Source organism: Amphiprion ocellaris, chromosome 9 (assembly GCF_022539595.1).
Source record: "Amphiprion ocellaris isolate individual 3 ecotype Okinawa chromosome 9, ASM2253959v1, whole genome shotgun sequence".
Taxonomy (NCBI): Eukaryota; Metazoa; Chordata; class Actinopteri; family Pomacentridae; genus Amphiprion; species Amphiprion ocellaris.
In genome coordinates this window covers 9,983,558-10,006,427 of record NC_072774.1, presented here as the reverse complement: position 1 = coordinate 10,006,427, position 22,870 = coordinate 9,983,558, and the positions used below count along the sequence as shown (strand labels likewise).

Genomic DNA, 22,870 nt, shown 5'->3' with positions numbered 1-22,870 from the left:
TTCATTGGCAACCCAGATTCTTCATCTGACCCACAGAAAATTGAACAGGGTCAAATGTACAAATTTTGCATTGTGTCAGATCAATCAAACTCTTAAAAACTCATCTGTGTATCAAATTTGCGTAATTAGAAGCAGTTTTGCAATAAAAGTTCAAAAGAATAATAGAGAAAGCCCGACCCCGCAAGCTGATAGGATCTGTTCCTTAGATTTGTTATGTATAAAACCCTAGAAATCTGAATCTGTGTTTTAGAGATTGTCATCAGTGCAGTGCAGTTTCAAGGTTAAAAACACGAGCACATAAAAAAAGCACCACATGTTCACGTTAACAAAAATGACTTACACGCTTTCCCTATATAAAGTCTGACTATATTAAAAAAATCAATTCTCCAGAGCTGAAAAGTGAGCATTGAAATTGTTGTCTGGCCAACGGTGTAAATGAATGATTCCCACCATGTAAGCCAAAGAAAAGCGGCAAAGCTTCATATCTGACAAGCTGCAACCAGTCAATTGTTGGTATGATTCATTCCAATTATACTCACAATATTACTGCTACTTGTAGTAAGAAAAGGCTTCAAAAGCTACAAAAAAAAGTTTATTTCAGACAGACAAAATGCAGGGTACAGTATGATGTGTAAATGTCCAAATAGTCACAATTTTGTGTGCAATTCCATGAACAGGTAAAATGAACAGTAGTCGCACACATTACACTCGCCGAGTATAAATGTTCTGTCTGAACCAAACTCAATCGAATTATTGCTTTAACGAAAACATTAAAAACGCTATTGTTTGGGAAAATCATAAAACAACTTGCACTCTCATTTCTTTTATGTACATGCAGTCAGCATTCAAACATCACGTATACCATCTTACAGTCATACAAATGACTTTTAATGAAAATAATTCAAAGGAACATCAAAAACTAGATTTAAAAAAATAGTCTCTCATTTGTCATGATCTACCAAAAACTTTCATGAACAATTTCCTCATGCTAAGAACAGATGAGCTCCCATAAAAGAGGCTGAACCTTAAAGCTCCCCTCCACTCTGAACCTTAACGCAACTTCGGGTCAGCACAGGAAGTCATATATAGATTAACCCCGCCCTCTGATTTAGGCACCCTGAAAAAGGCCCAACCTTGACACAGATCCAAATACACCCCATCTCCCTCCATCAGTGAAGGACATCAGCTGTCCTGCTTGTCTTTGACTAAAAGGACTGTGTGCTGCCCTCCACTGGAGGCCATCAGTACTACACGGTTCTCCAGCTGTTTGCCGGTCATCTTCACGGGGCTCCATTCGTCGTCCTCCTCTCCTGTGCCGAGCTGCAGGTTGGTGCCCATTCCCCAGGCATACACTGATCCTGGAGTGTGCATGAATAAGCACATCCAAAAGTGAGAAGAGCGAGAATCCTTTTTCACCTCTTAAACTGTACAACAACTATCGGTCAAGGTGAAATTTGTTGTTGAACAGTGAGTCACTGCTCTAATGAAATCCTGGTTCATAGTTTGTGTTACATTGTACAACACCTGTTTAAGGCATGTCACACAGTGCAATGAATTCCTGCGCTACAATGTAAAAAAAAAAAAAAAAAAAAAGCATATGTGAACAGAGACATCATCTCATGTCATCTGCTCTTACACTTGGAAAGCAGCAAACCCTAGAACTGAATTTAAGTCAGCTGGTCCTCTGAGATCTGTGAAGACCAGTCAGTTAGTGGTGGCGAGGATTTCAAACTAAAGCCAGTGAAATTACTTTTAGACAATATGCTGCCCACTGCTGGAATCTGTTCCCTGTGGAACTTAAATATGCCCCAGCTGTTTCAGAATGAGGTTCAAGACTGCTGCTTTTTCCATTGTTTTTCATTAAAAAGGTCCCATATTGTCTCTTTTCTCAGCAAATGAAGGCAAGTTTCACATGTCCCCCACAATGTGTCTTCTGATTTGTAAGCTAAAAAACGTGGCAAAGATGGTTTAATGGTTCAGGTTACCATGACTCTATAACCCCTGGTTTTAGGGCTGCTCTAAACAGACTGTTTGCCTCTGAAATGAGCTGCTGCTGTCCACACCTCCTCCTCTGTCTCTGACTGACAGGCTGGAGTAAAACAACTGGCTACACAGCTGCTGACACTGAGAGATTGGGACAATGTATCGCTTCTAACTTTCTCACTGCATGATAATTTGACATGGAAATATTACCAACAGCACAGCTGCTGTTTCTAAACTTGTGTATATGGTGAGTTTGTCAGACAACGTTGTAGTTATAAAAATCTGTAGTTGTAGTAGTAGTAGTAGTAGTAGTGGGGAGAGCAGCATCTTGAGAAATGGCTATGAAGCGACTCCTGCTTAGACAGTTAATGGGCTGCAAACCACAATTTTATACTCATTCCATTATCTGACAACTGAAATTCTGTAAATGACAACAGCTTTTTTGGGAATTTGTCGGTAATAAAATGCTGTTCATGTGGATATGGAGAGCAGAAAGATATAAACAGATCTAAACACCGACTTAGTAACAGTAACACCCCCCCCATATTTGTTTATTGGTTTCAAACGAACCTTAAAGTCTCTCAAATTCCCTCTGTGTGGCAAGATTAGCCGCATGCTAAGATTTTCTATTCTTGTTGTGGCATTATCATCAAAAACAGAAACAATCCTGTTTGACTTCAGTCTCTCATATGTTTGTGTTCACACTTCAGCCAACAGCAAAACATTTGATGTGCTTTGCTCATGCCTGAGACATTTCAGAGCTAGCAGAAGCAGCTCTAGAAAGTAAACAAACCTGGTGGGTTGTGAGGCAGCTGTTCATTCTCGCTCACCGAGCAAGCAGTGTGCAAGATTATACGCAGTTTTAACCAGATAACTATTGATTAATTAGGTGCGAGGTAGCTCCTTGGTCAAATTACTGGTGTTTAAAGTAGGGCTGGACCCTCCCATTTTGTGACAGTATTGTAACAGTAGTTATTACTGTACCTCCAGCTATATTTAGATAAGCTTATGATTTCATTTTCCAGATAATTGACCATTTATGACAGACATGTCACGGCTTTACTGTCACAGAACGTGTCACAAAGTAGCTTAAGGTAGATGCTTGTGCATACAAAGCGTGTGACAGGACACTATGTTTATGTGCAATTTCCAGTATATATATATATATATATCTTTCAGATGCAACAGTAATAAATTCCTCTGCTAAACCACAGAAAAGATTCATTGGAGAACTTAAGCATCATATGTAACACACTATCAAACAACCACTTCTGTTGTCAAGGTATGAGGATTTCTTGCACTTCACTGCTTTAAAGTAAGTTATATAAGACTAAAGAAACAGAGTTAGAAGCTGATCACTTAATCCTCTGCTGCATTTGCTTTGTTTCTCACCTTCTCTGGTCACTGCGTAGCTGACAGATGCTCCACATGACACTCCTCTTGCCGGCTCCATCCCCATCACAGGTGTGGGCTCACTCTTCTCTTCAGCCCCTTGACCCAGACCAAGACGGCCATACTCTGCTCTGCCCAGGCTATATGCCTGCCCTAAAAGATGAGGAAATGTAAGAAGAGGCCACTTTAGGTCCAACGCTTGATTGCTAAAACATGATTTACAACATCAGCTGTATGTCATACTAAATTAGTATGCTTGTCAGAGTCAGCAAACCAAAAATGATTAACTTTTACAGCCACAAATTGGAAGTCAGCACCAGAAACATTCTGCTTACCTTGAGCATCGAGGCAGAGTGTGTGATGCTGTCCTCCAGAGAAATCCACCCAGGAGGTGGTAGAGTTCTTGAAGCACGTCAGTTTTACTGGGACAAAACACATCCTGGTGCTTTTAGTGCCTAGAAAAAGGAGAACAAGGAAAAAAAGTGTAACGTTGCACACAATTACCTCATGTCATCTGATGCAATTAGCTGGGAGCAGAGTGTGAGAAACTGACATACAGCTAGACAAAAAGCAGCATCACATATCAGTATAGGTAAAGCTTTAAAGCCAATTAGATCATTTACATCATATCAAAAACACTGACAAGTCCCACTGACCTAGCTGGTGATAGTTGGAGAGGCCAAATCCATAAACATGCCCCTCTTTCGATACAGCAAAGGTAAAGTAGGCCCCACAGAAGGCATCAATGAAGTGGACTTTCCCTTTGACTTTCACCATCTGTGGCACCAGCAGCCGCTCTGAAATCACAGGAGACAGATGAAAACATCGCAGTAATAGAAATTACAGACAATATATGAAAGAAAAAATACTGTTTATATAATCAGGGATTCTTGTAAATGTAAAATCTTTAGTTCCATTAAAAGGAAAAAGCCACATACCGAGGCCTTTCCTGCCTCCTCTGTTTGAAAAATGCTCCGGCACTCTTCCCAGCTGGCCCTGCTCTGCTGTGCCACATGTGTAAAGATTTCCCTCCAGTGTCACCAGTACCAGGTGATCATTACCTATTAAGAGATTCATCCAAATTAAACAAAAACACTGTTAGAAGTTCATATAATGTGAGCAAATAAAAACATATGGCACTAAGACAAACTCTTTCTTACCAGATGCAATTTTCACAACAGGTTCTGTCATGGGAACTTTGACTGGAACAGTAGATGATTTCATGGGCTCCAGAAGACCAATAACACCATTGTTATCCTGGAAAACAAGGTTTCAGCATATTAAAAGTGGGCTGACTTTTAAAAAGGTGACTGCAGTAGAATATAGTGAACAGTTAATACAAACAGACGGAATATAAACACGAAAAAGAGAGAGATGGAGATACTATCGAATTCAGCAACAGAGATGATAAAATTGTAGACACAATTTATCAAATTTCATCTGATGCACATATATAAAACATTCAATATATATATATAACAGTAGTGAGGAAATATTTAGTGTTCAGATCCTATCAAACAGGTGACACTGACAAATCGTTGTGTACCATTTGCTACAAAAAGGTTGTAGTGAAAGTAGGTTACAAGGGGGTTCTACAATTCTAAATTTCATTTAGCAGATGCTTTTATCCAAATCACTGTACATCTGAGAGTAGATACAACACAAGCAAGGATCTAATCAGGAGAAAACAACCTGGATAAGTGCCATAAAACAAGTTCAAGTGTGATAATAGGACCATGGTATCTACAGGCAATGCAGGACATAATAGGAATTTATTATTATTTGCAGTCTGTCTAGTGCAAAGGTGTTCAGTGAAGAGCTAGGTCTTCTCTTTTCTGAAAGCCTGAGAGTGACTGCAGATCGAACAGTTTGGTAACTCGTTCCACCACCTGGGAACCACAGAGCAGAAGAGTCTAGCTATTGACCAGCTCTGTTGTGGTGGTTGTATCAGGAGACTTTTGTTGGTCGAGCGCAGCGAGCGGGACGGAGTGTAGATCTAAATGAGAGAGTTCAGGTAGGAGGGAGCTGTTTTCAATGTAGCTTTGAATGCAAGTGTCAGAGTTTTGAATTTTATGCAGGCAGCAACTGGAAGCCAGTGAAGCGATCTGAACAGTGCGGTGACATACTGTTTTTGGCTGGTTGAAAACCAGATGTGCTGCTGCGTTCTGGATCATCTGCAGAGGTTTCACCGTGCATGCAGGTAGGCCTGCCAGTAAGGAGATGCAGCAGTCGATGCGTCATATTATAAGAGCCTGTACTAGGAGTTTCGTTGTATACTCAGACAGTAAGGGTCTGATCTTTCTAATGTTGTACAGGGCAAATCTACACAACCAAGCAACAGAGTCCACATGTGCCTTGAAGGTTAGTTGGTCATCAGTCATGACACCCAAGTTTCTGGCAGACTATGTGGTTTGTATAAAATGCTGAATTAAGGGTCTTAATAGATTTATGAGTGAGAGATTTCCATTTTTGATGTTTAATTAACTTGCAAACATTTCATTTTTTTCACTTCACTCATTATGGGATACGGACTGAAAGGAAAAAATGGGAATTTATTGATTTTAAATTAAAAATCATACTGAACTGTACAAAACATGACAGGGTCTGAATACTTTCTGAATCCAATGCATATGATACATATATAACACTTATAGGCACGGAGATATGAGGTGCTTCCTCTGGTCCAGCAAAGAAAGCCGTTCAGTTTAAATATACCTCCAAATGCTTGTATGGCTGTGGATGTTATACTGAGTACAGACAGAGAAGCCCTGGAAATTATCAATATGCTTTGTCTCAAAGCTCTGGGCCAATGTGTGCTAAGTGTTTAAATAGTCCACAGGACATTATCTGTCAAGCGTTAAGAACAGCATTTAACATAATATCTATGTAGGATCTAAATTTATAAAGGGACCTGCAAGGAAAAGCGACTTCCAGAGCTGCTGAGAGAGAACAAATATTTAAAGTAGAATGAAAGAGATGAATATGGAGGAAGGTAACAGAAGAAAAAACACCACACAAATCTTTAGTTGTAGGGAAAAATCTCTCACACACACACACACACACTTCCAAGAACAGAACAAGGCGGTGAAAAAGAGCAGGTAACTTACCCTGAAGGAACCCCAGATGTACACCGCTCCTTCCTCAGTGAGTGCAGCTGTGTGGCTGTCTCCTGCAGACACCTGGATCACCTTCTCATCCAGCGTCACCTTTCCTGGAACCATCTCAGACCCCTCCTCTGATGTGTCCCGGCCAAGGGCCCCTTCGTCGTTACAGCCAAAAGTGTAAACCTAAAGCAAACAAAAAGACATTTGACACATAGGACCTCTTCGTAAAAATGTCAGCAGAAGTTAGTCATGCAATGTTAATTCTATAAAAGAAATATATGACAAATGTCCACCTACATGGCCAGTGTCACTGAGGCAAACAGTGTGCATGCCTCCAGCTATCACTTGCACAGCTTTCTCTGGCAGGGACACAAGGGCTGGCTTCTTCCTCTCAATGATATCCTCACCTAAACCCAACTGTCCGACATCACCCTGGCCCAAAACAAGAACCTGACCGGCCTCTTTCAAATGACTCCTGTGGGAAACTGGTACAAATACACACACGCACAATTACATACCAAGCAATTTAATTTAATCTTAGATGGCAATAGTAAAATACTTAAACAGTATGATATTTCTTCAAACAAATGTCCTCCTTCCTCTAAGTGTGTTCTTAGAGCTATTTCAACAGCAATTTAATTCTTCAAATTAGAAATACATCTATAGTGTCAGTTAACATTGAGTGTCATTTTGCTTTTCCATCTGGTCAAGCAATCAGTTACACCTGAATCTAGTCTACTTGCCTCCATCAACCCTTTTTGAAAAAAGCCAGCAATTTACCTTTTACTTTCTTGGAGTCTTTATCATCGTCCACGATCGCCTCCGACTTCCTCTTGGTGGTGGTCTTTTTAGCAGGCATGGCAGCGGCACTTTTGAACATAAAGAGGAGACACTGGTGAATATTCCTACGTCAAGTTAGGCATGCTTAGCACTAACCACGAATGACAGCTGTTTAAAGGACGACCTAAGAGTATGAAGTTTTAAAAGCAAAAGAAGACTGAAAAAAATCCCCAAAACAAACAAGCAGGATCGTTGCTAAATGCCACAAAACCTCTATCTATGGACCACACAAAACAAAAAACACATATTAGTATTTGAGGACATAGGGGCACGATATTACTGCTTCTTGGTAGAATTTTCTGATTAAGGGTATTGTTATTTTTTTAACCAACCCTGATGAAAGAAATTCATTTTAAAATGCAGTACTTTGGCTTTCAGTGGTCTTGAGCAATGTCCCGTCCCCAGCACTGGTTAGATGTGACAAATACTGAAAAGCTCCTTTCATTGAATGTGCAAAACATAAATGCATGTCAATGAAATTTTCAGTTGAACTTGTAATACTAGTTCTTGCTCTCAATCGATACCAATATTCCTTGTCAAACCTAAAAAATAAAATTAAAAAACATAGAGAATAATCTCTGCTAAGAAACAACAGAAATGTCTTTACCACAATGAATTTTTTAAAAGAAATTTGGGAAGAAACAAACATGAACCAAGCTACACCATTTATGAGCTACCACATTTTGTAGACGCCTGTTGTCCCAAACATAGCGATTAACAATAAATTGCAAAATGTACCACAGCATGTCGATTAACAATGAGAGACACCCAACCCAACAAATCATACTCTCCACACATATGGGAAAATGCCTGTTTGGTAAGACCACAGCAAAAGTCAAATCTTTGTTGTTGTTTTATGTGTTTCTGTGGAAAATAACTGTAAAAAAAAAATCCATTCCTACTAAAATCGTGACTCACATCACAATATCTGTCAAAATATTGCATTATTTTGGCACACAGTTCACCCCAGGCCCACATTCACCCCACTTCTGAATCCATGCACACCTCTAAAGGTACCAGACCTGAAAACTCTGAGAGGACAGCACTACTGTCTACCAACAACCCACGTTGATAGCCAGGCACAAACAACCTTTATTTTAGTCTTAACCTTAAGCAGTAGCTGCTGTGGTTCAACAGCTGTCGAAGGGTCATTTCAGTGGCTGGCACAGTGTCAGGCTCTCTGCTCAGAGACAGTTGTGCTGCCATGCTGACATGAAACTACCGTTTGCAAAAACGAGGGCTCAATTGCTGCAGTTCAATTGAGCCCTCTGAAGTCAAACTTAGCTCTCAGTGACACCTTCACACTGTATGATAGACGCTAAGATATGCTACGGAGATGTCTGGAGAGTGCAGTCTGTGTGATCATTTAGTTTAAATTAAGCTGTGTGATCTAACGTTGGCAGCACCCATGTGTCCTTGCTAACGTTTGGAGTTAGCTAGCTGTACATGGCTGAGCTTCAGTTTATATTTTGTAAGTAAAAAACAAAGCTGACACAACTAGCTGCTACAACACGAGAAAGCAGGGAGCAAAAGACCCGCTTTACAAGTGAACTTGTGTTAACTGGATTCCATCAAAGTAAAGCTATTCTGTATGAAACTAGCTAACTGTTTGCTAGCCAGTGGCAGCTAGCTAGCTAGCGGTGTTAGCGTGACATTTAGGAATGAATGAACCACAGTAACATGACTTACTACATTTCTTGCGCACGCATCAGTAGCGTGGTGTATTTTATTAGTTGTTTTACCATAACGGACAGTTCGGGAGGAGATAATTTACTGACCTGAGATATGTAGAAGTTTGTAGTTTGGCCAGAAGTGAACGTGCAGCGCCTGTTCCCGGTCTTCACCACACGCGAGACGTCACGTTCTTTGGAGGCTGCAGAAGCTCCGCCTCCTTAAAGGGACAGTAACACCCAGAGCTGCAGCTCAGCATTTATAGCGATAATTCTAGGAGACCCCATGTCTGTAATTCCTCAGTAAAATCTGTGTCCAAAATTATAAATATTTATTGCTTTGTTTAGTTTTTGTTCATATTTTACTTCCCTTCAACCAAGCACTGTGTACACGCATGTACTTGTCTATGTGTCATGATCTGTGAATGCTGGTTTTCTCATTATATCAATCTATATTTTAATGTTGCTCAACAGTCTGTAAATGTGTTTTGTCCTTTTCCCGGCCTTTATGCAGCTGCAACAATTCAACATCCTCACCTTACAGCAATAACTCTTCAAATCTTCTTCTTTTCCCTTTCAGCTTTTCCCTTCAGGGGTCGCCACAGCGAATCATTTGCTTCCATTGAACCCTATCTGCATTCTCTTCTTTCACACCAACTAACTTCATGTCCTCTTTCATTACATCCATAAACCTCCTCTTTGGTCTTTCTCTAGGTCCCCTGCCAGTTCAAAACTCAGCATCCTTCTTCCGATACATTCACTATCCCTCCTCTGTACATGTCCAAACAACAAGCCATCAAACAAGCTCTTATCCTAGTCAATATAAGGTATAGCTATTCATGCTGCATATTTTACAGTCCAGGCTATCTAGATCTTCCATCATTTGATATGATAATAGTTGTAGATATTTTTTTTGTTTGTTTTTAATGTATTAGCCATTATATCATGGGAAACATGTTTGATATTATGAAATGGTTATGGTCACACATGCATTTCACCATATGAAGCTGGCAGTTGAGATATCTTTTCAGAATTGTGTAGTGGACAGTGTCTGGAATCTGGCAATATCAGAACTGATGATGGGATGCTGCAGAACATAGAAATTCGTAAAAAAAAAAAAAAAAAAAAAAGAAAGAAAAAAGATGTGCATAGTGCCTGACAGAAATATATGCCATTATTTAATTCACTGAAGAGCTTATATACAGTAGTCCAATCACAGAGGTGGAAAACCAGGCAAATGATATATTAGGTATTAGCATATTTATGCAATGACGAGTTCATGAGTTGTATTTCTGAATTTGATGCAAATTCAAAACAAGGACCGAGCATTGTTGGAATGGTCAGGTTATGGAGTTTCATTTGATATGTGCAGTAGATATTTAGAGAGCAATTCAAGCAAGCAGAAGGGATGTGAATTTGGACAAAAAGTGTTTCATTCTAAGGACTTTATAGATATATGCGAAGGTAATCTACCATTCAAAAGTTTGGGGTCACTTAAAATGTCCTCATTTTTGAAAGAAAATGAGTTTTTTTTTTTCAATCAAGATAACATTAATCAGAAATACAGACTAGATATTATTAATGACTACTCTAGTTGGAAACAGCTGATTTTTAATGGAATATCTCCATAGGAGTACAGAGGAACATTTCCAGCAACCATCACTCCTGTGTTCTAATGCTACATTGTGTTAGATAATGGTGTTGAAAGGCTCATTGATGATTAGAAAACCCTTGTGCAATTATGTTAGCACATGAAAAGAAGTGTGAGTCTTCATAGAAATATGAAATTGTGTGGGTGACCCCAAACTTTTGAATGGTAGTGTATATAAAAACAATCTCTAGGTTTAGCTTCTAACAATGATAAAAAAAATTAAACCTGCCACCAGGTGTTGCTGCAAACCTATATTCTTACTTTGGAGATTCTAGATAAAAAAATTTCCCTACAAATCTCTACCTGAACACAAGCATTACATAAAACAGGTCTTTTGAATAAAGAGCCAGGCACAGAGTCATTTCACAGGAGGTTCAAGGAATTATATGTTTTTTAATTAGATCCAGATGTGACTATTTACAATTACAAAGAAAACCGTCAGCTCATACAGTTCCACATTCAATTAAAGATGAACTTAGTTTTACAGAAACTTTCATATTCCCATTCTTGTAGCATTTAATCATAAACTAATATTCTGTGCTTAAAAAAATAGCAACCTATAATACTTTATTTAAAATTTCTTTTCAAATGAAAGGAAGACAAGATATACAGAAGCATCAGTTAAACCTATATCGACCTGTACACAGCATAGAGAACCCTGTAAGCTACTGGCCAGACAACAATACGAGATAAAACACTTCTGCAGTTTCAAAGGTTTTCCAGCCAAATTGACTCCCTGTCGACCGTTTATACATTTTCAGATTTTTTGATAAATCTCTGATCTACACTCAACAGCAACTTACATTTAACTCTTAGCATAGATGCTATCGGCATGACCTTATTCAAAATGGCTACAGAATGCATTGCATGTTCAATCATTAAAGGGAAGTACAAAAACTCATAAAAAAGTATAAATGAAGAGAGATTATCCAGCTCCGACGGCGCTGGATTGTGTGTTGGCTCATGCAGTGGATTGCACAAATCGGTGATATGAAAAACCAGAATCCTATAGTCCTTTAGGTATGTTGGCACACTTAAAAAAAACACCAACAGCCTCCTGACCGGCACCTCTAATAAACTCGTTCGATGCTTAAAGGCCACCTCACATCACAACCACAAATACAGGCAAGCCAAAAAAAAAAAAAAAAAAAAAAAAAAAAAGAAGGCTTAAATAAAAACTGTCACTACTCATGTGATCAAAATTACAATATAAAACGTCTTGTGCATTACAGAATATTTTGCAATTAGAGCTTTCCCAGTTTCATTCTATGGTATCACAATAGCAGTCTGTACACAATTAATATAAAACACACAATATCCCAGAGAGTCCTAAAACAGAATATCGCAGTCTTCACCCTCCAGCTCGCTCCTGATGCAGCCTCTATTGTCTTATTATTACTGTGTGAAGTATTATCATCATTATTATTACCGTTATTATTGTATGCCGTTACGAGATGAGTTAGCTTTTCTATTTACAGTAAAGAGGCGAAAAAAAGGCAACACAGAATGAGGCCGCGTTAAAGGTTGTAACTAGATCCGAGTCCCTGAGGGGTACCACACCACGGCAGAGCGACGGTCGGCCCTCTGCCGTCTTCTCCGCTTCACTGGCACGTGGATCCCCCTTTCGTCTGGGAGAAATACTGCATCTGGTCCTCATCCACCACCAGCAGCCACCAACCACCACCTCAGTTAAGTGAAAGCAATGCAGTGAGAGGGCGATGGAGGGCAAGCGAGAAGCGAGTCAATTCCAGGCTTTCCCTGATAATCTGTACAGTACATTCTGGTAAGGAGGGGCGATCTGATGCGTCTGCAGAGGGAGCAGCTTCTTGCCACGGAGATCTTAAGTGCTTCCTTATCCTCCAGTTGGGACGCTAAGGCCGGTGGAACCTAAAACAAAAACAGAGATCTCATGAGGCAATGCTTAAGCTTTTAATTGGCTTTTTAATACCATTTACAGAACCCTTTTTTTCCAGCTATAGTCATTCAGTGTATTTATAGTTTTGTAATTAAATCTCTATATACTGGTTTCATTGTTAGTGGTGGAATGCTCAGTTCCAGCACAGGATTTAAATTGGCTTCACATGCACGAGGAGTTTATTGGACACAATAACCGCATGTAATCGAGTGTTGCAGTTTTTAACTTAATCTCACCGATACGAGCCTCATTGTTTACTGTTCTCGCTCCTCGCCGGATCAAAGCCGCCACTAATGTAAACCTCCGCTGCTGCTAATCCACATTAAGTGAAACAGAGAGTAGCTTTTCTTGGGAAGCGCTCGCAGAAAATGCATTGTATTTATTTCAAAGGCAGGCCTCTGAGAGCGAATGAAAATGAAACAGCTGCATTACTGAAACTGTGGTTGACAGGCAGAGTTGCCTTAATGAACTCCTTTTGCTGCGCCCTACAGTTGTGTGAGACATTACTCAGACTGTGTGCACCATGAAATCAGATAATGGAAAAAGAAGCGCCAGCATGACAAAAGAATACTCACCGATCCGCCACAATACCATAAACCACCTGCCTAACATGATGTAGATGTGGACTCCACAAGACTTGTAAAGGTGTCCTGTGGCACCAAGACTTCAGCAGCAGATCCTATATGTCATATAAGTTGCCTGTTTTTTTAGTGCATTCCACAGACACACAACTGGATTGAGATCTGGGGAACTTGAAGTCAAATCAATGCTGAGCAATGTGTGCAGACTGGCAGGGAGCATTATCTTGCTGAAAGATGCTATAAAGAAATAGTGTTGCAATGAAAGGATGTACATGGTCTGCAGTAGGTGTTAAAGTAGCATCCACATGAATGGCAGGACCCAAAGTTTCCTTCTCTTCCTGGGTTAAACAATGTGCATTCACCCAGCCAATCACAGGACGTAAAAGTAAACATGATTCATCAGATGAGATCATCTTCTTCTGTTTCCCAAGGTACAGTTCTGATGCTCATATGCTCATTATAGGAGCTTTTGGTGGTGGACAAGTGTGAGCACAGACACAACAACAACAACACGAAGCTGCAATGCTCTGACACCTTTCTATCATAGCCAGCATTTAGGTTACCGCTAATCAACAATTCGTGCTCGTAGCTCTTCTGTGGATCTCAGATTCTTATGCTTGTCCATTTTTGTCAGCTTAGAACACATCAAGATATTGTATTAGGAAACCTCTACCCACTAACAGGCGCCACTGTAATGAGATAATCAGTGTTATTCACTTCATTTAATGTTGTGGCTGAAGGGTGTATATGCTCACGGCAATAACAGTCATTAAAATGTTAACCAAAGTTTGAAAGCATCAGTTTCTTTTAATTAGCATGCAAAGTTATGCTGCAAGCCTTAGTGAAACCTTAATCAGATGTAATTCATATGAACATACCTGTGATGCAAATATCAGGTTGCTACGATGTATTTTGCAGTGAATTTATGTTTTAACAAGAATAATCAGCTATCTGTTAAGTAGCCTAATTAGCTCAACACTTAGCACATATTTTTCAATCCAACACGTCAGCCATTCGCATATCACATATTGAACTTGTTAGCTTTAGGTGTGAAGGAATGCATGCTTTAAGCTATGCAAGTGTATGCAAATATATGCAGAACGTTGTAATGTATTCATTTATTGAAGCAACACAACGTTGTTCGAGTGCTGAACGGATATGGTGGTTCCTTGTATGTTGCATTTCTAACACAAGCAGCATTTGTTGTAGTATTAAACTGCAGTTGTTGCCAGTCACATCAAGTTCCATTACAATGAGGTAAAGCTGCTGTATTACGTACAGAAACAGTAAAAACCAAGATGTACTTATAGCAATAAAAGTCAAAACACTCCTTTGTTTTTCATTACTAATACTTGATATTTTATCATTAGGCTATAATGGATTATTGCATTAGCAGCATTTCACTGGTGCCAATGGTCAAAGTGAAGATAGGGTTACAGTGTTTATCCTAAGAGCGACACATAAATGTATAAGATGTTTAAAACTTTAACACAAATACACTACCATTCCAAAGTTTGGGGTCACTTGGAAATGTCCTCACTTTTGAAAGAAAGGCAGTCTTTTTCAATCAAGATAACATTAAATGAATCAGAAATCCAGTCTAGACATTGTTAATGTGGTAAATGACTATTCTAGCTGGAAACAGCTGATTTTTAATGGAATATCTACATAGGGATACAGAGGAACATTTACAGCAACCATCACTCCTGTGTTCTAATGCTACATTGTGTTAGCTAATGGTGTTGAAAGGCTAATTGATGATTAGAAAACCCTTGTGCAATTATGTTAGCACATGGATAAACATGGTAGTTTTCATGAAAAATATGAAATTGTCTGGGTGACCACAAACCTTTGAACGGTAGTGTATATTCTTCATCTTCAGGACCTTTCTCAAATATTTTACCTTTTTGACAGACAGTTGTAATGCAACAATGTTAAGGAGTCAGAAGAAAATTCCTCTTAGGTAGAAGATCTCCTGATCACAAACCAGAAAAGGTTTGTCACCGCAGGTTTAACATTTAAACATTTTTTGTCCCTTAAAAGCTCCTGGTTTTAGGCGAATAAAGTAGCAACAGCTGTAAACCAAATGTAAATTTCCCTCTGTAATGTAAAAACTTGCAGAAGTATAAAGCAGCAGAATATTTAAACGCTCAAGTAAAGGTCAGGTACTTCAAAACTGTACTCGAGTAGAGTAATTAAATAAAATCTAAGTCTGTAATCTGAAGGGTTATACAGTCAAATTTCAAATGATGAAGGTGTACCTCGTGTAAATTCTGCTCTCTTCATGAACCTCCATTTCAGTGCTCTTATAATCGTTGAGCTCCTTCCGGATGGCCGCCTAGGCAAAAAAATAAAATATTTCAGTTAAATGTGACCTTAAAAAGAAAACATCACACATGATGCTCATATATTGTGAAACATAATTCACTGCAGGGGAATTTGTTGGGTGTCTTAATGAGGTTTTCTGGAGATTATTGTTATTATTATTTCATACAAATGTTCTTTATGTTTGCAACAATGTTCTGAACATCTTGTTTTCTCCGTTTGTCGTACTGTATCTGAATGTTGTTGTACCAATAAAGCCTGAGAACTGAACTGAATACCTTGTCAGCTGGAGTCAGCTTGGTCCACGGCTTATCTGCCCTCCTGTCATAGTCCTGGGCGTCTGTTACTTCCACATATTCATGGAATCGCAAGATTTTTCTTGCCTGTAGTTCTGCAACTGTGGGTCTTTGACTCAGCTACAAGAAACAGATTTTTTATGTCAGTTTAATATCCGGCAAATACATGATCTGACACTTGGATGTCTGTAGTAGATGTGCTGCTTCACCTTTCTGGTCAGCCGTCGCTTGATCTCTCGAACCTCAGCTTGTCTGTCAGCCTGATTTTTGGCTGCAGAAAGAACGAGGACAGAAAGAACAACAGAGCTTAATTTAGACTCGGCTATGAAAGCTTGGTTTTGATGTGCAGGAAAAGGTAGAGTGAAAAGCAGCTTCCAAAATTAGACGTAATCAGTGTTTCAAGTAACCTTTTCAGGTGAAAACTCATGCTGCTGTTAATGCATGAGGAAATTACTGTTAGAAATGCAAAGACGTGGCTAGAATAATAAAAAGTGGCTTTATCATTCATAGACAGAAGCATCAGACCAAGGAGTGGGGGAGTATTTCTGCCAAAACCCCGAGGCAAATTAGTCCAAACAAGTCAAGGAGCAGCTGATTCAAAGCTGCATCCCTCCTTTTCACTGGTAGCATTCTTTGGTTCAGAAATTGAAAAGAAAGAGCCAATACTAACGCTGAAGGATGTTTCTTTGCTCGAGTTCTTCAGCAGTGGGTCTCTGGCTGAGTCGCCTGCAGCAGGAAAAAAAGAAGAAGAAAAAAAAGAGGCACTATTTTTACACAATTTCATCACCTTGTCGTTCAGGTGGTAAGTAGGACAAAGATCTAAGAAATGATTCTTCAGGAAATACATGGTCGCCGTTGTCAGTTTAAACGAAACAGAAGAAAGTGACAAATCTGCTGTTACCTTGTGAGTGCAGTGCCGATCTGTGTGCGAATGGCCTCCCACTGCTCCCTGCTCTGCCAGGTGAGGCCCGTCTGTCCCGGAGGCTGGTCGTCTCTGCTGCTCCTCTCCTGGGCGAACCTGTCCCTGTCGGGGGCCGAGGGGCGGCTGCCGAGCTTCAGAGCCAGAGTGTCCTTCCTCTTCACCCGACTGGCCAGAGCACCTGGATAGAGGCCAAGCAGAGACGTACGGTCAGGTGTGAAGGAGTCCAAAAAACTGCCTGGTTGGAAACCAAAGCCCAGCAAAAAGGTCTGAAAGGCATCTTTAAAAAAATAAATAAATCTGTAAAATTATACCATTTATCACAGCCAGAAACTGTAAAAACTGAAAAAAATCTTTGGATTTTCTTTTTTCCTAAAGTACCTGAACTTATCATATACACTGCCAGTCAAAAGTCTGGACACACCTTCTCATTCAATGGCTTTTATTTATTTGTATTACTTTGGAAATTGTAGATTAATACTGAAGATTGGCACTTTTTTGTTTACAACATAATTCCATATGTATTCTTTTAAAAAGTTTTGATGTCTTCAGTATTAATCGACAATGTACAAAATAATTAAATAAAAACCATTGAATGAGAAGGTGTGTCCAAACTTTTGACTGGTAGTGTACATCTTTCGGTTTCATCCCCAAAATTGACCAAATCAAAGCCTGGAACCGTGGTATTTGACCAGAATCACTGTGTTTTACATGTCCTATGTAAAGAGTGGCTCTGCAAAAAAATGAAAAAATTCTGGGAACACAAGTGAAATCGAGGAGCCACGAGGGACTCGGCTGCAATCAACCGTCACGTGACAAAAGTTCGGTGAATAATCGCCTGAACTGCAGGCAGTGTTTACACAGAGCAGATGGGAGACAGGTAGGGTAACAAATAAAAATATAAGTAGTAAAATATCTGTAGTATGTAGAGTCACCATACATAATCAAAAACATTCATCTTTTACTTTTGCACAAAATGAATTTCTCGGTTCTCTCTCCTTCTAGTCATGGTTGTCTTGTTTGCAAAATGGTGATAATTTTATATTTCAGTACAAAATGAAGGCACAGTGAGAAAAATGTGACAGGAGTAAAAAAAAAAAAAAAATAATAAAAAGAAACCAAATAACCGCTTGGGGTTCAGATAGATTTTTTCATTATAAAGTGATCATGCTTACTCAGGGGGGGCTCATCCTCCTCATCCTCATCGGAGTCTTCATCTTTTTGAAGATCAGGACCGTCCGAGTCGGTGTCTTCCCCATGCATGTCATGCTCTCCTTCCTCATCCTCATCCTCTTCGTCTTCCTCCTCCTCACTACTGTTTCCTCCTGGGATGATGCAAACACCGGCGTCACCGACCAAACACCGGCGACTCCGTGGTTCCAGCTCCGGCTGAGGGATCTCCCCGTCATACTCCTCCTCTTCCTCGTCGTCCTCTTCTTCCTCTTCCTCCTCTGAGTAGTCGTCTTCAGATCTAACAGAAAGGGAATATAAATATACACATGAGCATTATTAACACATGTAAAACATTTGTATTTATTTAACAAATTTTTGCACGTGGGCTTGAAAGACAATTTATTTATTTAAATCTCCAAAATGGCACGATCAGAGTAATAATTGGAAGAATTCAGTGATTTTTAATTTTTGACGGTCCTTGAACTAATCACATGAGAGTCTTGGTTTAGTGGGGAAAAAACACCAAATCTGAGCTTAAAATTGTGATATTTAATTAGAATCACTTTATTCTGCATGCTGCAAATTTGCTAAAAAAAAGTGTTTGCATTAATCCTATTCTAAAACTTTACACACTCCTTAGCACAACCATAAATCCACTAGTGAATCGATGGAACCAATAGTCAAATGACAAAAAAAATTTAAATCTGGAAGTTCATTTGAACTGCAGGATGTGTTTACACAGAGCAGAAAGGAAAGAAATGAATAATGTAATAAAGTAAAATATGTATAGTATGTAGAGCCACTATTTTTTTCAAATTTTTAATGTCTTATGCAATTTTAACTTTGTCATTCTGTACAAAATACGTTCACTCTTCTAGCCATGGTTGTGCCGTTTCCATAGAGGTGCAGGAGTCGTTATTGCAGTGAAAAATGAGCCCACAGTGAGAAAGAAAATGTACGTATCCAACCTACGGCATTTAATACTTTATTGTAATCAGGAAGCACCCTCAGTCTTCTAGCTATACCAGACTTTACAGTGATCAGGGTGAGATTGTCTCCAGCTTTGAAATGAATCAAGTACAAAACTTCAAAAATGGATGCAAAAGCTGCGCAAGGTCACATGAAACGCTGGATCTCATGTAGAAAGAAATCCTACAGAAAGACGACTTGCTTCTGCAGCGTCCCACTTTGTTGGGTAATCTTGTTCTGATTGTATAGAGTTGGGATTTTGTCTTGAAAAACGTCGTGCAAAAAAACTCACAGTTTTAGTGGTTGGATGCTGACAGGCAGGGGGCGACCACGATCTCCTTGGTACTCCGGAGGGGTTTCAAAAAGCAGAGTGTGTGCCCGCTGTAACCCGTCTGGATGCGGTTGGGCCGGACCGGGGCTGGACAGGGCCCGCTGGATCATGATGTGCAGCGGTACAGGAGCCGGGCGCTGGGGAGACTCATTGGTCGGGCTCGGAGGGTCGAACAGCATCGGTATGGGTTGGGGCAGCGGGTGGGGGTAGGAGTGCTGATGGTGCAGGTGGTGGGTGTGTATGTGCTGCCGGGGCGGGGAGGGTGGTATGTGAGTCGGCAGGGGAGGGGAGGGAGGCGGGGGAGGCAGCTGGAAGCCCACAGGGAGGCTGCTGTGGTCCTCCAGAGACAGCGGTGAGGGGTTGATGGGTTGGTTTGAAGCCGAGTCCTCTGTGTTGCGTTTGGTGACGGGGGTGGTCCTCTTGGGGGGCATCGGAGGGGAGGGCTTGGCCGGCACGAGACTGGCGCCCCCTGTGGCTTGGATGAAGTCACCTGCGAATAGAAAAACTGTTGATCCAATCATATCCTGCAAAAGCAAAACAGCTGCATCTTATACATGAGTGAGCAGCTAGCGAGTGCCTTATTTTTCAGTCTAGTTTGCCTCTGTGACATGAGTGCATAAGCATCAGTCATACATGTATTATGTACCCCGACATGATGGAACGCACATGAACAAAACTGGGATTACGTGTCTGACTGAGCATTATTGCACACATACAGTGTGTCGGATCACATGACTGGGCTATAAAGGCACACAGGGACCAGTGTGCAGCATGTGCTCTGGGTCACAGGGACAAAGAAGATGCAAACAGCCTACATGCTCTTCACAGCCAGATTCAAAACCTGCCACGAAAACTTCTTTATTAGCAGTGTGTAGCGCAGGAAGCTCAAATGCAAACCTTCCAATTATGAGCATGCAGATTTGTCTATTTGCTACATGGTTCTTAAAACTCTGTAGAACAGCTTAGCGTCGAAAGCATAGCCGTGCTACTAGAGAACAGTGCTGACAGACTGGAAACATGCAGTAGGCTACAGTTGCAGATTACATCTTCGTCTCTAAAGTAAGTGAAGCCCGTATGTTAGAACCCTACTGCCCCTCCACCCTCCCAAACATTCAAACCCCCCTCCATCCATCCCAGTTGAGCAGAAGCAGAGTGGATTAGAGCTATAAAATTCATTTGATGCACTGCAGGCCGCAGCTGGAACCCGCTGAAGGCTCTCCCTCATCCACATGACAAACACACTCAACTGCACTCGCACTCACTCACACAGAAGTTGCCTCTCAAACACAGAAAGCACGCTCATTATCAGCTCATGCGGCTCCTATATACCACATCCAAAGAGAAGCGATCAAGGCCAGTCGACAAGTTAAAGGCACTGGGGAGGAAATGTGCTGCCAGCTAGAAAAAGGATGCGACATGATGAAGAATGCAGACTCTGAAGGGGGGCATTTCAGACATTGACGCCCTGGTCAGAGAGCTATCGGAGGGCATCCTTTTACCTGAGCGCAGGCCTCCGGCCCGCCGGCACAGGTACACAGGCAGGGACAGGTAGACATCATAGTCGCACTCTCGCTTCCAGCAGGACCAGTAGAGTGGAAGCTGAGCGTTTTCTCCCCCCTGCAGGGCGGAGACTAACAGGGAGGAGATGGAGGCCTTCAGCTGGAGCGTTAAATGAATGCAGCTACATGGTGGAACTGTATGTAGGTGATTAGGTAGTGAAATAGTGGTACACTATGAGGGAAGGCTAGTGTTGCCCTAAATGCTCATCTAATATGAAGAAAAATCCACCAACTATGACTACTATGATGTCATATTATAGCACCATATGTACATATAAACTTATATGTTTCTTGTCAGGAGTGAGATGAGTAAATTGCTAAGAATCTTACGTCTCTATGTTAAATAAAAACCAATAAAAAAAAGGGCAAATGAAGAACGACTCCTAATGAGAGTTTACTAATCTGGTGTATCTCATTTGTTCAACCCTCTGAACCCTTAAAACTCAAAAGCGGGTTTCAAAGACGTGTTAGATTTTTTAAAAATATGCCAAAATGACACCATTTATCAGAGTAAGAAACTGGAAAAACTGAAAAATATGCTGAATTGTTAACCTTTTTGACAGTTCTTAACCCAACCACATGTGATGAGCAGTTCAGCTGAAATGGGTTAAACTGGAGGCCGTGCTTCCACAGAGCAGGTAGGAGATGAATATGGAAAAAAAAGAAATTCAACCAGTAAAATATAGTAAAACATAGTATACATTATTAAACTATATCTATACTAAACATAGTGTTATATGGTATAGCATGAAGAGCAACCATTTTTTTTCTCCAGTATCGTTTACAACTGTGGACTGATGAAAAAAGTTGTACAAGCTGGTTCCATTTTTTTCCATTTTTTGTAAAATAAAAAAAATCAAGATTTACTATGATTTATGACATAAATTTGTCATCCTGCACAAAAGACATTTTTGAGTTCCCTCTACTTTTAATCATAGTTGTGCTGTTTTGATTGAGGTGCAGGACATTAGATTACAGTAAACAATTAGAAGTGAGTGAAAATTTGAAACTGGCCGGGGTTCAGAGGGTTAACGTGCATTAAGTTGAGCATAAAAACAAAAGAAGGCTAACTGCCTCCTGGCTCCAGATGAATTTTTAATGTAGCTCAATAGCTCCCTAAAATATTAATTCTCTGTTATTTTGACTTCATGTTTAGGCTCAATAAACTGTCAACAAGTGCACTAACAAATGTTTGTTCTCTAAACTACATTTGTGTTTCATCTGCTGTACTCCAGAACAATACTGCTTCTCCCTTTCCTCCAGTAAAGATATTGTAATATTTCTCTTCCCATTTGACTGATAACACGACTGATAACCAAATAGAACTGCAGAATGCAGAACATGTTTTTAAAAAAGGTACCAACATCATCAGATGTGCTGATAAAATGAATCAAAGCAGACAGCCTTGCCCAAGAGGGAATTAAGGCAAGATCCCAGATGAGACTAACCCACAGCAAACAACAAAAACAACAACAACAACCACTACACTGCATCTGTGGGAGCAGCGGCCCACAGCCACAAGAGTCCCTGTTATCTTCTGAGTGTAAAACGCTGGAAAAGTTGCAGCTAAAATAGTCCAGGCGTAATAAGTAATTAGCTGGGGAAAAGCTGCTCAAGCTGTTCAGATAACATCATTACCAGGATGTTTTCATGTGTGTGTGTGTGTAGCTCGTTGTGTTCAAGACTTCTCTTTACCGTCAGTTGTGCACTGACTCATAAATGCACATATTGTATGTGCCAGTGGGAAGACTACATGCTAAGTGAGCAGACATGTAAGTGTTCATGAAGCACATTTGTAACTGTTGATGAGATGAAGTGCTTTTCCTTCATTGTCTGTTCAAGTCCTTCTCCAGTTTTTGATTTAACTCAGAAAAACTCATCTCTGAGGACCATGGTAACGTATTTAGAAGCCGCTTTCTGCGAAAATCATTGCTTTCTACCTTAACATGGCTTACAAGTAAGTCTACAGTGTAGCGTCCTCTAGAATAACTGGATTCCTGCCTCTATTTTCAGCCACCCATTCTTGCTTGCGGCAGCTCAAACACACCAGCTTACCGACCACTATTTGCTCAAACACTGTAAAACTGCACGTTGCAAGTTGGATTGGTTCTAGGTTTGTGACATGAAACCCTAGAAGTCTGAATCTGTGTTTTTGAGACTGG

The 22,870-nt window shown here is 40.3% G+C and overlaps 2 protein-coding genes across 9 annotated transcripts in view; both read right to left on the bottom strand.

The window, feature by feature from the left end:
* Nucleotides 1-579: 579 nt before the first annotated feature.
* Nucleotides 580-9,208, bottom strand: rcc1 (regulator of chromosome condensation 1). The gene is made up of 10 exons (XM_023265918.3): nt 9,098-9,208; nt 7,260-7,348; nt 6,777-6,964; nt 6,483-6,662; nt 4,536-4,632; nt 4,314-4,436; nt 4,032-4,172; nt 3,711-3,830; nt 3,376-3,528; nt 580-1,358 (listed from the first exon to the last, which is right to left on the bottom strand). The coding sequence occupies exons 2-10, from the start codon at nt 7,336-7,338 to the stop codon at nt 1,183-1,185; spliced, it is 1,257 nt and encodes a 418-aa protein (XP_023121686.1). The 5' UTR covers nt 7,339-7,348; nt 9,098-9,208; the 3' UTR covers nt 580-1,182.
* Nucleotides 9,209-11,013: 1,805 nt separating this feature from the next.
* Nucleotides 11,014-22,870, bottom strand: part of phactr4b (phosphatase and actin regulator 4b) — a 35,629-nt gene continuing 23,772 nt past the window's right edge. For 6 of the 8 annotated variants that reach the window (XM_035946267.2, XM_023265910.3, XM_023265911.3 and 3 more), the window contains 9 exons: nt 20,649-20,780; nt 19,111-19,639; nt 17,852-18,147; nt 16,659-16,857; nt 16,428-16,483; nt 15,967-16,028; nt 15,740-15,877; nt 15,398-15,474; nt 11,014-12,527 (listed from right to left, as the gene is read on the bottom strand). In XM_035946267.2, coding sequence (XP_035802160.2) covers nt 12,512-12,527; nt 15,398-15,474; nt 15,740-15,877; nt 15,967-16,028; nt 16,428-16,483; nt 16,659-16,857; nt 17,852-18,147; nt 19,111-19,639; nt 20,649-20,780 — 1,505 coding nt within the window. In that variant the 3' untranslated portion in view covers nt 11,014-12,511. The remainder of the gene's footprint in view (nt 12,528-15,397; nt 15,475-15,739; nt 15,878-15,966; nt 16,029-16,427; nt 16,484-16,658; nt 16,858-17,851; nt 18,148-19,110; nt 19,640-20,648; nt 20,781-22,870) is intronic. The other 2 variants (XM_055013826.1, XM_035946268.2) reach the window with 1 other exon arrangement.